Source organism: Azolla caroliniana, unplaced genomic scaffold (genome assembly GCF_043228905.1).
Source record: "Azolla caroliniana isolate FFs.n. ecotype wild unplaced genomic scaffold, voAzoCaro1.0.p SCAF_11, whole genome shotgun sequence".
Taxonomy (NCBI): domain Eukaryota; kingdom Viridiplantae; phylum Streptophyta; class Polypodiopsida; order Salviniales; family Salviniaceae; genus Azolla; species Azolla caroliniana.
This window is the reverse complement of record NW_028230446.1, coordinates 2,267,089-2,279,770: the sequence shown is the minus strand read 5'-3', so window position 1 is coordinate 2,279,770 and position 12,682 is coordinate 2,267,089. Positions and strand designations below refer to the sequence as shown.

The window sequence follows — 12,682 nt, the reverse complement described above, 5'->3', positions numbered from 1 at the left end:
CGTTGTATATCCACTATATAACGAAGCTCCGTTCTCCGTGATTTTTTTACCCACTTTAGGGTTTCCATGTTAAATTTGTGCACATTGTTTTTTTATGTGCATCAAAGTTGTGTATTTCAGTATATTACTTTTCTAGTGGATTGATGATTCCTTTCCAACACATATAATATCTTGTATGTTAATATTGGAGTTGCAGAGAAGAAATGGTGATAGAAAAAGTAAGTTGTAAAGAATCGGGTATGATTCTTGTGTAGCGGAATAGGTGTGAACTGTGTGTGTGTGTATATGAGAGAGAGTGAGTGAGTGAGTGAGAGAGACAAGGAATAATACACAGAGAATACGCAAGGTAAAAGTATATTAACAAATGAGAAGGACTCAACACAATACAAGGTGGGAGGAGGGTGCTCTATATAATCACCCTCTCTCTTCATTAACTACAAGGCTCATGGAGCATGGGGAATGTGAAAGCTCATAAGTTATGTGTCATAGAATATGATTTTATGACTCATACTAAATGCTAGAATACAAAGAGGTGACTTAATGGTGACTCTTGACCGTTGGAGTGTCTATTCACTCTCAAGGTGAATTCACACACTAGACCAAGTTGAGCTTGATTCTCAACATAAGTCGATGTCAAATAGGATAACTAGGTCTATATTTAAGATATATTATAATATCTTGAACACCTCACATAGACTAAAGTATATCTATTAAAAAACTACACTAGCCTATCGAGAACGCCACTAGAAACTTAAAAAAGAGGAAATCATTCTTAAATATAAATAGAAAGAAAAGAAGAAGAAGAATGATTGAATTTAGAAGAAGTGAGACAAGAAGAGTCTTAGTAGGAGGAGAACAAAGAGTGAATATTATGGACTAGGTTAATAATAGATATTTGGTGTGTGGTTGTGTTTACGATGTAAGGAGTTTGTATTCTCATGATAATAGTAAATTTTAGTGTTTGCTTCTCTCTTCTTCTCTTCTATTCTCTTTTCTCTAACACTCTTCGTCAGATATCGACGTTGTGCATTAGTAAGAGGCTTGAATCGAGCTCAATTGATCTTCATTGAGATGTGGGTATTTGTGTAGGATCCATGTGCACCACACTAAAACACGTGAATAAATCGATGGAGTTATGCCTCCCATCAATATCATTAGGCCGAGGATTCAGACCAGCATATACCCTATCGACCGCGAACCGGGCAAAGGTGGTTGTCAACAACGGATACAATTTAAGGAAGAAATACACCATTTCTTATTATTAAAGAGGTTTATCACCATGCAAGAGTAGAGAGATTAGTGTTTCACTTAACTAGCTTTACCCTCTCATCATTCTTAGCTCTAGTAGAATATTAAGGGGATAGTGTGAAAGCTCTAAATCACTAAGTGAAAGGAGAAATAGATGTATAGACAAAGAATACACAAGGAAGAAATACACCATTCCTTAATATTAAAGAGATTAGCACCATGCAAGAGTAGAGAGATTAGTACATTTCACATAACTAGCTCTACCCTCTAATCATTCTTAGCTCTAGTAGAATATTAAGGGGATAGTGTGAAACCTCTTCACTAAGTGAAAGGAGAAAACCCAAGATTGAAGAAGAGCTACAAAAGTCACCAAAATATGAATTTAAAAGCTGTTTACAAGGTTAGTGAGTTCCTTTCACACGAGATTGCCCATTGGTTACATTGTGTTCTATCTATACCCCCTTTTCCTATGGCTTGTTGAGCTTGGTGTTCCTTGTTAGTGCCTTGGTCTCCACAACCGATGTTTCCAATACCAGATGCTTAACAATATTGGTTACCTTGGAAGAGAGTGACTCGATGAGGCATGTGAGGTTGACATTGGTGTTGCATATCGTGGGAAAGATAGAGATTGTGCACTCTTCTTGGGAAGTTCAAAAAGTCTATTGTCACAACAATTTTTTTGTGACAAGGATTTGGGCTCTGGAAAGTTTAACAAAAGATTATAATGAATAGATCTTGGTGAGGACCATTTTATGTCAATCTGTATCCCTAAATGTTGATTCAAAGTCTTGTAGAACAGGTGGTGATGTTTCAACTAAAGGCACAAACCAAGCCTGTGTTGAACTCGAGAGGAGAGTGCCTATGAGACTAACTCGGCAAAAATCATCTAAATAGGGTTGGGGCTATAATTGGATGATAAGTTGGATCTTATTGATAAACCCTCGATAGCGCGTCCTCATGCCATCGAATTTGTCCAATACACTAACCTTAGGCTCCAAAACATTAGTTGTTGAAAACACCATAGATTAAGTTTCTTGAAGTTTCTGCAATTATCTCCAAAGGCTATCATTTTTTTTATCTATAGTTGATGTAATGTTGCCATCGTCTAGTTTAAGTTACCGATGGAACCAAACTTGATGAGGCTTAGGAAGGGGAAGGTGAACAATCTGTCACAAATAGTTAGAGCAAAGCGGAAAGTATACAAGGAATGTGAGACAAGAGACAAGATATCGAGAGGCAATCTCCCTTTTAACATGCACTTGATCTTACCTCACATAGTTTTGACAAACAAAATATATGTTTTGCATGTTCGTATTTACCTCACACTTCTTTGTTCTCACTTATGCATCGTAGATCATTTGTCGCCTTTAGTGGATATTAAGCCCTTGATCCAATTGTTCCAATTCTCACCTCTTACGATTTGATCTATATTTTGATATTGATATTGTCTTTATCATCTTATTCTCTTGGTCACTTTGTTTGAACTTCAACATATGGTAAAGCTTGACATTTTAATGCTTTTCTCCCTTTGCAAACACCACATCATGATACTAAGGTTCTTGGAGACTTTGGGATGTTCAAGCATTGTCCAATGAGGATGATCTCCTATATATGGGAAAAAAGGAGCATATCTCATAGAAGAATGAACTAAGTTAGGTATGTGAACTCTGCAAAACGAAAGAAACCAACCCAATCATCCCAATGATAACATTGTGCTTACCAACAACCAAATAGTAATAGCAAGACGATTTGTGAAATGGACAGTTTAGAGTAAAGCTCTCTTACAAAATAAAAATAGAAACAACCCTTTTTAATATGTGTCACCACTTACTTGTCCTTGGATGATGCCTGACTTTTGAATAATTTTGTTTTGATTGCATGCCTTATTCTTGTCTTTGGCACATTGTAAAGCCACCTTCCTACGATCCTTTAAGGAGGGATCAAATTATGTACCCAATGGATCTAATGCGCAACTCTTTTTGTTTAAGCTATATTTGGATCATTGTGTCATTATCTATTCACTTCAATGCAAATCTCGAGTCTTGATCTCAACGTTGTTCCTTTTTTGCACCTGCCCACATCACAAGTCCCCCCCCTCGCCAAAAAAAGCTGCAAATCCTTCGATATAGTCAGAAAACATGTGTCGTGCAATGAAACTTTGCCTTTTCTTATCTCGCCATCCAATCCTCTTCTTCTTCATCATCTTCACTGATCTAATCAACGCCCGGTCTCTCTTCCTATCGGTTTTTGAAAATTTTCACTCTATTTCTGGCACCAGGAACCGCCAATTTTGTAGGTGTGTGTGTGTGTGTGAAATGAATAGCCATTAGAGACAAACTCAAACCAAAGAATGGATGACTGTATGTAAAGGGATGATTACTCCCTTGATTTAGTCTGAATGCTGCTACTTCTGCTGCCAATCATGATGATCGATGATGGCGATGGCGATGGCGATGGCGATGGTAATGGTGATAATGATGAAGGATTTGGAGACAGAAGAAGAAACTGCCATCTTCACACACACACACACACACACAGAGAAACAAGGACCTGTAAAAGAAAGAAGCTTTCCAGTATGGGCAACCGATTATCTCCGGCTACACATAAAGGTACTCGTTCCATACGCCGATGTGGAATGTATTTCAGAAAAAAGTGATTTCTGGAGCAGCAAAAGATGTGTGGAAGTGAGGATTCAAATCCATGACCTTGCGTTGATAGCCTAATATTTGACTGCTAGGGTAAGCCCATTATGAGAGAGTAGGCGAGTTTAATTGATCCATTTTGAACATTGAGTTGATCTTTGAATATTGACATCAATAATGGGTGATGGCAATTTCTGAGCTTGGTAGACACGCTGTTCTTCTGGGACTGAAATCCATCATGTTTTGCCACATATCTGGCACATACATGCGATGTGCAAAGAACAAAATCAGGTCATAAACCTCATGAAGAGAACTGGATTAAAGACTCATATAGCATTGGGAAGCTACCTTGCCTCTCTGCTAATTGAACTTGGAAAAATACAGTATGGACTTAAGGTTTTTGATTCCTTAGCTCATCAAAATGAGCTTTCATGGAACACACTCATCCACGGGTATATCAAATGTGGCCTGCCTCACCATGCTCTTACCCTTTTCCATGATTTGTATAGAGATGAGTCATTAAATCTTCTAAATGAACACAGTTTTGTGGATCTATTAAGGGCATGTGCAAAGATGAAGGATCTCAAGGGAGGACTTTCTATACACATTAGAGTTGCAAGTATGGGATTTCTTGAAACTAACCCTTTTATAGGAAGTAGCTTGGTTGATATGTATGGTAAGTGTTATTCTCTTTCTAAAGCACAACAAGTGTTTAACAAGATTTCCTTTCATGATGTTGTCACTTGGACTGCATTGATAGAAGGATACGTTGAAAATAACTCTAATGAGGAAGCTCTCACATGTTTTGAGAAAATGATGATTGAAGGAATCTTCCCCAATGTGATCACATATGGTTGCACATTGAAAGCATGTGCCAATATTGGATTGGAAGCACTAGGTAAAGGTAAATTTATTCATGCTGAGGTTGAAAGAATTGGGTTCTTAAAAACTAACCTCATGCTAGGGAATGCTTTGGTCAATATGTATGCAAAAATGGGTGCTCTCAACCTAGCCCAAGAAGTGCGTGGACAACTTTCTATTCAAGATGTAGTATCGATGACATCACTTATTGCAGGATATGTTGAAAATGGATATGATGATGAAGCATTAGATTGTTTTCAAAAAATGCAAATTGAGGGTTTGACACCAGATGCAGTTACACTAGTTTGCTGCCTGAAAGCTTGTGGTAACATTGGAGATTTAGAGAAGGGGCAGATTATACATGCAGAGCTTGCAAGAGGAGGGTTATTAGAAAGCAAGAATGTTGGTAATGCATTGATTTGTATGTATGTTAAAGTGGGGTCCCTTTCAAAAGCAACAGAGACATTAAAGAATATTGCTATACAGAATGTGGTCTCGTGGAATACGTTAATTTACGGATGTGCTGAAGGTGGATATGGTGAAGAAGCATTAAGATGCTTTAAACAGATGGAACAAGAAGGTTATTTACCTAATGTAGTCACCTTGGTTAGTGCATTGAAAGCTTGTAGCAGCATAGGAGCCATCCATGAAGGTCAAAAAATGCACATGGAGATTGAGAAAGTGGGGTTGTTGGATGACAATCAAGATGTTGGAACCACATTGGTTGATATGTATGTCAAGTGTGGCTTACTTCTGACAGCACTAAAGGTGTTTGACAAACTCACAGTTTGTGGCGTTGTTCCTTGGACAGCAATTATATCTGGATATGTGAAATATGGGTATGATATGGAAGCATTGAAGCTTTACCAAAAGATGCAAGTTGAGCGTATCTCCCCGAATACAGTTACATATATATTTGTCCTGAGAGCATGTAGTAGAACAGGAGCTGTACAAAAGGGTCAACAAATACATATAAACATTGAAATACGAGGATTGTTAGAGACAGACATGGCCATTGGGAATAGTTTAGTGGGCATGTATGCAAATTTAGGCTGTTTTAATATAGCACAACATGTATTTGACAAGTTGCAAGTCAGAGATGAGGTCTCTTGGGCCACATTAATCTCTGGATTTGTTGAAAATGGATATGCTGATATGGGTCTCATTTATTTTAAGAAGATGCAAATTGAAGGTGTTGCTCCAAATGCAGTCACATTTATCTATGGATTGAAAGCCTGTGGTCTCATTGGAGCTCTAGATACCATAAAAGAGTTGTATATTGTCATTGAAAGAGAAGGGTTGTTGGAAAGAGAAATCAATGTTGGCAACACTTTGGTCTATGCATATGCGAAATGTGGCTGCCTTCTAGAGGCATGTGAAGTCTTTAACAAACTTCCTATTAGAAATGTAGTTACATGGAACACATTGATTGCAGGGTATGTTGAACAGGAGGATGGTGAACAAGCTATCAAATGTTTTGAAGACATGCATCTCCTGGGCGTGTATCCAAATGCAGTGACATATATTCACTGTTTGAAAGCTTGTATTAGTATTTACAATGCAGATAAGGGACAAGAGATACACATTGAGATAGAAAAGAAAGGCTTCATTGAAAGGGATTTTCAACTTTGTAGTTCACTCATTGACATGTATGCTAAATATGGCTGGCTTGCTGAAGCACAAAAAATGTTTGACAAGCTTCCAGTCAAAGATGTAGTTGTTTGGACTTCCCTTATTGCAGGATATTCTAGCTACGGCTACAGCAAAGAAGTACTGGAATGTTTAATGAGAATGCTTCTTCAGGGAATAATCCCAAATACTCTCACATTTGTTGCTAGTTTAGAAGCCTGTGGTAGCATTGGAAATGTGGAAAAGGGCCAAGAAATATATTCTCTGATTGAAACACTCGGTCTATTGCATGTGGACCTCATCATTGGCAATGCAGTGATGAGTATGTTTATCAAATGTGACTATCTTCTTGAAGCCATTTATATCTTTGAGAAGCTCCCAATGCATGATGTAGTCTCATGGACCGCAGTCATTGGAGGCTATATTGGATATGGCTATAACCAAGAGGCTCTTGAGTACTTTGAAAGGATGAAGCTTGAGGGTGTTTCACTGAACAGTGTGACATTTCTTTGCTGTTTAAAAGCTTGTAATAGCATTCACACCATGGGCAAGGGTCAAGAACTGCATTTTGAGATTCAGAGGCAGGGTTTACTGACCAGGAATATTACCGTTGGCAACACTTTGATCGGTATGTATGCGAAATCAGGATGTCTTACAATGGCAGAACAAGTGTTTAACGAGCTCCTAGCAAGAGACATGGTCTCGTGGACAACCCTGATTTTAGGATATACGGGACATGGTAACCATAATGTGGCACTTAAATGCTTAGAGAAAATGCAACTCGAGGGTTTTCCTCTGAATGCTCCTTCATTTATCTGCAGCTTAAAAGTATGTGGTAACATTGGGGCAATAGACAAGCTCTATGTAATACATTCCCAGATTGAGAAACAAGGGTTTTTACAAAGGAATTGTGTGATTGGAAACAGCTTAGTTAATGTGTATGCTAAACTTGGCTTCCTTGCAAAAGCACAAGCAGTCTTTGACGTGCTTCCAGTTCAAGACTTGGTCTCATGGAATACACTAATTGTGGGGTACTCCAAGCTTGGAGAAACAAAAAATGTGTTCTCCATTTTTTATAGGATGCTTGAAAGACACATAAAGCCGGATTCAGTAACATTCATTGCTATTCTGAGTGTTTGCAGCCGCACAGGGTATTTGGACAAGAGCTTAACATGTTTTGAAGCTATGAGCAAAGAGTATGGGATTAAGCCTTCCTTTAATCACTGTGTTTGGATGATTAATCTTCTTGGATGTTTAGGTGAATTGGACAAAGTCATGGAAGTGGCTAGAAGGATGCCATATGGCCCTCATCTTGTGGTATGGCATGCTGTACTTAGTGCTAGTAGAAGATGGGGAAGTCTAGAACACGGAGAACTAGCTTTCAAGCAAGCAATGCATGTGGATGAAAACTGTGCTAGAGCTTCTGTTTTAAGATCTCGTATAGGTGGAACTACTGTAACCAGGGGTGGCACTTTAAGCCTTGAAATGAATGTATTTGAGAAAGCATGTGTGTGTGGTTAGAATAATGTATACTAAAATTCGTGAATATACCATACTTGGCCGCATTAAATATTAACAACTAAAGGCTGATCTAAATGTAAATATGAGAGGAAACATAAGAGAAGGGAGTAGTGCCATTGGATATCAATTTCAAAGAAATGTTGAACGGCTGGAGAATTGCCATGAGCTGAACCTTATACATAGAACTGTGGGAGAATGGTAGATTTGGCTAGTCTATCATGAGGCTGAGTAAAAGCATGGACATGATGTGTAAATGGATTAAATGGAGACTAATACAATCTGAAATGCAAGAAGATTATGCTGGCCCCTGCGCAAACCAATAATTGGCCTTTTCAGCTAGCCACGTGAGCATCCATCTGAAGGCACGTGAATGATTCTATCATTTTTACCCAAGCTCTAAAAGAGCAGCCTCCAAATGTATATACCATTGACATTCAGGCAACTTATCCACATAACCTCAGCACAAAACGTTCAATGATGAGTAAGCAAAGGTTCGTCACAACCTCAGCACAAAATGCTGTCTTGCATGTGGAGTAGCAACGAAAGCAAGCTTGAACATGGCATATGCCTCAACCATTATCACAGTTTATGAAAATTTATTGCATACATTCCTGGGCATATGTCCAAATGCTGTGATGCAGACAATGGTCTAGAGATGCTGGTAGATATACAAAATTTGAAAACTGTCTTTTAGTTTGCATCACACTCACGTTCAGTTATAGTTCAAGATGTAGTCTTATGAAGTTCCCTTACCATCATAGCAATGAAGCGCTTCTTAAATATTTTATGAATATGCCCAAACACTGACCCTTCTATCCAGAGTCTGACTGCAGACTAATGACTATTTTCAGAACCTAGTGCGCTTGAGACAAGTCCTTGGCCTGCTATTTCGAGGCGTTCCTTTTTCCAGTGAGGGAGAAACATTAACATCTATTGACCTAAACCCTAAACATTTTTAGGTTTTTTCTCCATAATGAGACATTATCAAGTTAATTCTAGTTGCAGCGTCTGTATAGTACATTATTAAATTCAGTTCAATGAATCTCATCTAGAAGGGTAAGACCACATCACCTGCAACTCCTGTAACAAATGCTCTATTATGAAAGACTAAATTTAATGTACGAACATAAACAGTTTAAAAATGTATATTCAATATCATGAAGCACACTTTCATATGCTCTCCAAAAACAAGTGTGCATGTATATATTTTGGGCTTCAAATTACAACATGAAACAATCTGGCATGTATATAGTACTCGATCTTATCTTCTCCCATACGAAGCCAGCTTTAAGTGCATACAAATTTTGTGGCCTCTCCAAAAACAAGCATGCTTGTATGCATTTTGAGTTTCAAATTACAACATGAGGCAATCCTAGAAATTCAGGAGTTGAATCTCATGAAAGCTTCATAAGAACCACAAAATCCTTCTGAGATAATATGCTTTCGAGAAATATCAAAATTAGCCAGATTACATAATGTCAATAAATCTTAGTATCTATCCGGACAGAACCTTTGAGACAGTAAGCTTTACACAAGTATCAGACTGAATCGATTCATCCACTTTCTTGTATGGCTTTATCGATTACCTCGATATTGTCCCGTAGAACCTCCCACTGTATACATTGTTCAATACACAATTTTGTTTTGTCACAAAACTTTCACATATGCTAAATGACTAGATCAAACTTGATTGATCTGTGTACACAAAAGTATGTTTATAACAGAAGTTGACAAGAACTACATCCGCTCAAACTAGACTTTAGTGTCCGATGACTGTCTCAACACTTGGCCGATTCCATTGAACACTATATGCCCAATAATCTCCTATTGAGCATTCATGGACTCCTAGGACCATATCCATGATATATGCTTAACAATCCTATCTCTAGCATTCAATCATTGCTATAATTGAAGTTGTTATGTGGGCACAAACAAAACAAGAGACGTCGTCGTTAATACGTACCTGATCCATTGAGAGGGAAATTCCTTAATGTGAGAAGAGTACATATATATCAAACACCAAAGTTAGTGTTAGTAATAATAACTGATGCGCATAGCAATATCATCGTAAAGAATAAAAGGTTATTAAAGACAAACCTTTCTTCCCGGGCATTTCCTTTCCATCTTTTGTGTAGAATTCTCTTATGTCCACATAAACCTTTCCCTTAAAGGATCTGACTGAAACTTTGCGAAGCCCAGAGAGCTGATGAATACATCATTTAAATGTATATATTCTTCATTAGTCATAAATATACAACTCCTAACCTTACAATGTCCCAATAGCTGCTTTGATGATGAAAACATCATTTGGTCCTATACACATATAATTTAGTCGTAGATACAAACAATTGCTCCTGTATTTACATCATTGTAATATATATATACCAACATGCATGACACTGAGAATCGCAAACATCCATTCGTTATAATAGTAGAATTCCAGTATGCATTACTATGTCCTCAGTTTGTGTCGGCATTATGCTAATATTCCAGACTGCAAATTGCTTGTGACAATACCATATAAACGAAGCAGGTGGACAAAACATAGCAATTAAAAATATCCGTATCTTATGGAAACGGTAATGATCTACATACAGAGAAAATGGAAATCCGTAGCCCTTTCAAGCACAAAACCTTCAACAAGCTAACCACAAAAAGAAAACCATGTACGCAGAGAGAAACTACAACAATAGGATGTCTAATTCATTTGCTCTGAAGAAATCAAACGCATACCTGACAAACAGTGATGCCACCAGAATCGTCGCTCTCCGTTCGCGCCACTTTCTTGGCAGGTTTCTCATCATCAAGTCCATCATCGGCGGCTCCTTCGTTAGAGCGATGCTTCTTCCCCCACGCAGACATGTCTCTGAGAGCACGTCCTGCTCACAGAAACGAGCAAGGTCTACAGAGAAGGATGAGATGGAGATGGAGATGGCGATAGCGATGGCGAACAAAGAAACTGCATGTGAGAAATTTTGGGCGGGAAAATCCGAAATTTTGGGCGGGAGTTTATTGCCTTTTGCTTTTGCTTTTGCTTTTGCTTTTTGCTTTTACTTAAGTAGGCACGTAACCACGTGGCGCTACTTTGTGTCGGCAAAGTTCAAGCTTCAGCCTTAACCGGTACGGTTTGGCTTGAGCCTTGCCAAACCGAGCTCAAACCGGTTAACGAAGTTCAAGCTTGAACCAAGCCGAACAGAACCGAACCACCAAATCTCCAAACTGTTTAAAAACGGTTGAACGGTTCGATGTAGGCTTGAACCGAGATGTTGCCAACTCCTAACACTAACTTATTGTCGGCTTCGAATTTGGTTAGGCATTCCATAGTCTCGGTGATCATGTGATTTCGTGACGTGCCTTTTCTATAAGCCTCAATTTGTGCATACATCAATAGACTTTGCCACACACATGAAACTCACGCTACTTAACGAACGAGCGTGAGTGAACTTGTGTTGACGCAACACAATATATATGGGCCACGAGTGTTATCCTTAGAAACTTGATTACTTGTTAGTACACTTAGTATGCAACAATACACACCATCACCATAAATACCAATAAGAATTTCAATGTATTATGTGAAAATAAGGTCACTTCAATGTAACCTTGCATTTGGTCATTGCTTAAGTAGTTTCCAATAAGAGAATCTTGTGTCATAGTCTGTACATAGGCAATAAACATTGTTAAATTAAAATCAACATTGAATATTGTTGATGCATGGATGCTCATCATTGTGTTAAAAAATGCCGAATAGTTGTGTCTTAGTATCTCATGTGATGAAAATACCTTGAAAGAGGAATGCTCATCTAATTGTATGTTACCCTCAACATTGTCCTCACAAACTTTTCGTGGGCGACATAAAGCTCACGAATATGTGTAAATGACCTTATGTTATATTTATACATCTACTTGCGTAAGCGTGGTTTTTTTTAAAGCTTGAATACATTTTCGTAAGTGTAGGATATTAACCAAAAGATGCTCCAAATGGAAGCCCATGGATGATTTGTATTGTGTATGGTTTAGTGTGCATTTAGTGTATTCCAACAACAAGTTTACAAAGCAATGTCTTGAATGAAGTTGGAAGCAATAATATGTCAGCTCAAAACATGCAAGACATCCAAAAGCTGGTCAATGCTTCCATACCATGATTTGGGTGCTAGATTCTTGTTATAGGAGCTTGTATAGACATCTAATGTCAAGCCAATTCTTTCACACTCAACTTTACCTAGAGATTCTCATGGCAAGTCATCAATTAATATGCATCTTTTCTTTACACTTTTCCTTGAAGTATCAAAGTTCAAATATTGATGAAAATTCATGGAAAATTCTAAAAAGAAAATGTAAAGTGTTTGTCGTGTTAAGAAGGGTGAACCAACATCTATGAAAAAGTTAAGGTATATACTTGTGCATGTATTACTTTGATCTATGGATGCCTTTTTGCTATTTATTCTCGCCACCAATTAATCGCAATTGCTCATTGTTATTTGTTTTGGCAAATACCTTTTGCTTTTCAAGGAGTGTTTGGCTATAGCAAATGGTAGCAGAAAATCTAGAAGACATGAAACTATGTCTAATCATTTGGTCTATTAGTAATTAATGTATATCATTGCCAACCTTCAAATAAAGTGACACCATTTTTGTAGATAAGTGAGATATCTCCATTACTTTTCAATTATCAGTTGGTTAATCACACATTCATATGTTAATGGCCATTATATTTTCTTGAGATGGTCATATCTATAAAGTCGTGACATTGGGATGGAGTTTTACGTCAAACTATCAAT

At 37.8% G+C, this 12,682-nt stretch overlaps 2 protein-coding genes across 3 annotated transcripts; one reads left to right on the top strand and one right to left on the bottom strand.

The window, feature by feature from the left end:
• The first annotated feature begins 4,160 nt into the window (after positions 1–4,160).
• On the top strand, positions 4,161–7,901 carry LOC147857561 (pentatricopeptide repeat-containing protein At2g39620-like). Its single transcript, XM_087327017.1, has one exon. The coding sequence runs from the start codon at positions 4,161–4,163 to the stop codon at positions 7,899–7,901; it is 3,741 nt and encodes a 1,246-aa protein (XP_087183143.1).
• Positions 7,902–9,020: 1,119 nt separating this feature from the next.
• LOC147857560 (RNA polymerase II transcriptional coactivator KIWI-like) lies at positions 9,021–10,894 on the bottom strand. Of its 2 annotated transcripts, XM_087326990.1 has the most exons (4): positions 10,635–10,890; positions 9,999–10,104; positions 9,865–9,887; positions 9,021–9,514 (listed from the first exon to the last, which is right to left on the bottom strand). In XM_087326990.1, the coding sequence occupies exons 1-4, from the start codon at positions 10,761–10,763 to the stop codon at positions 9,455–9,457; spliced, it is 318 nt and encodes a 105-aa protein (XP_087183116.1). In that variant the 5' UTR covers positions 10,764–10,890; the 3' UTR covers positions 9,021–9,454. The 2 variants fall into 2 exon arrangements, with proteins under 2 accessions (XP_087183116.1, XP_087183117.1); XM_087326991.1 differs by lacking the exon at positions 9,865–9,887 and having other exon boundaries at positions 10,635–10,894.
• Positions 10,895–12,682: the final 1,788 nt, after the last annotated feature.

Excerpts from the sequence above, each read along its gene's own strand:
- LOC147857561 (XM_087327017.1), top strand. The coding sequence starts at position 4,161 with ATGTGCAAAGAACAAAATCAGGTCATAAACCTCATGAAGAGAACTGGA.
- LOC147857560 (XM_087326990.1), bottom strand. The coding sequence starts at position 10,763 with ATGTCTGCGTGGGGGAAGAAGCATCGCTCTAACGAAGGAGCCGCCGAT. Across the intron at positions 10,105-10,634 it reads GTGGCATCACTGTTTGTCAG|CTCTCTGGGCTTCGCAAAGT; the intron begins GTATGCGTTTGA and ends TGTATTCATCAG. Across the intron at positions 9,515-9,864 it reads TTTCCCTCTCAATGGATCAG|TGGGAGGTTCTACGGGACAA; the intron begins GTACGTATTAAC and ends CAATGTATACAG.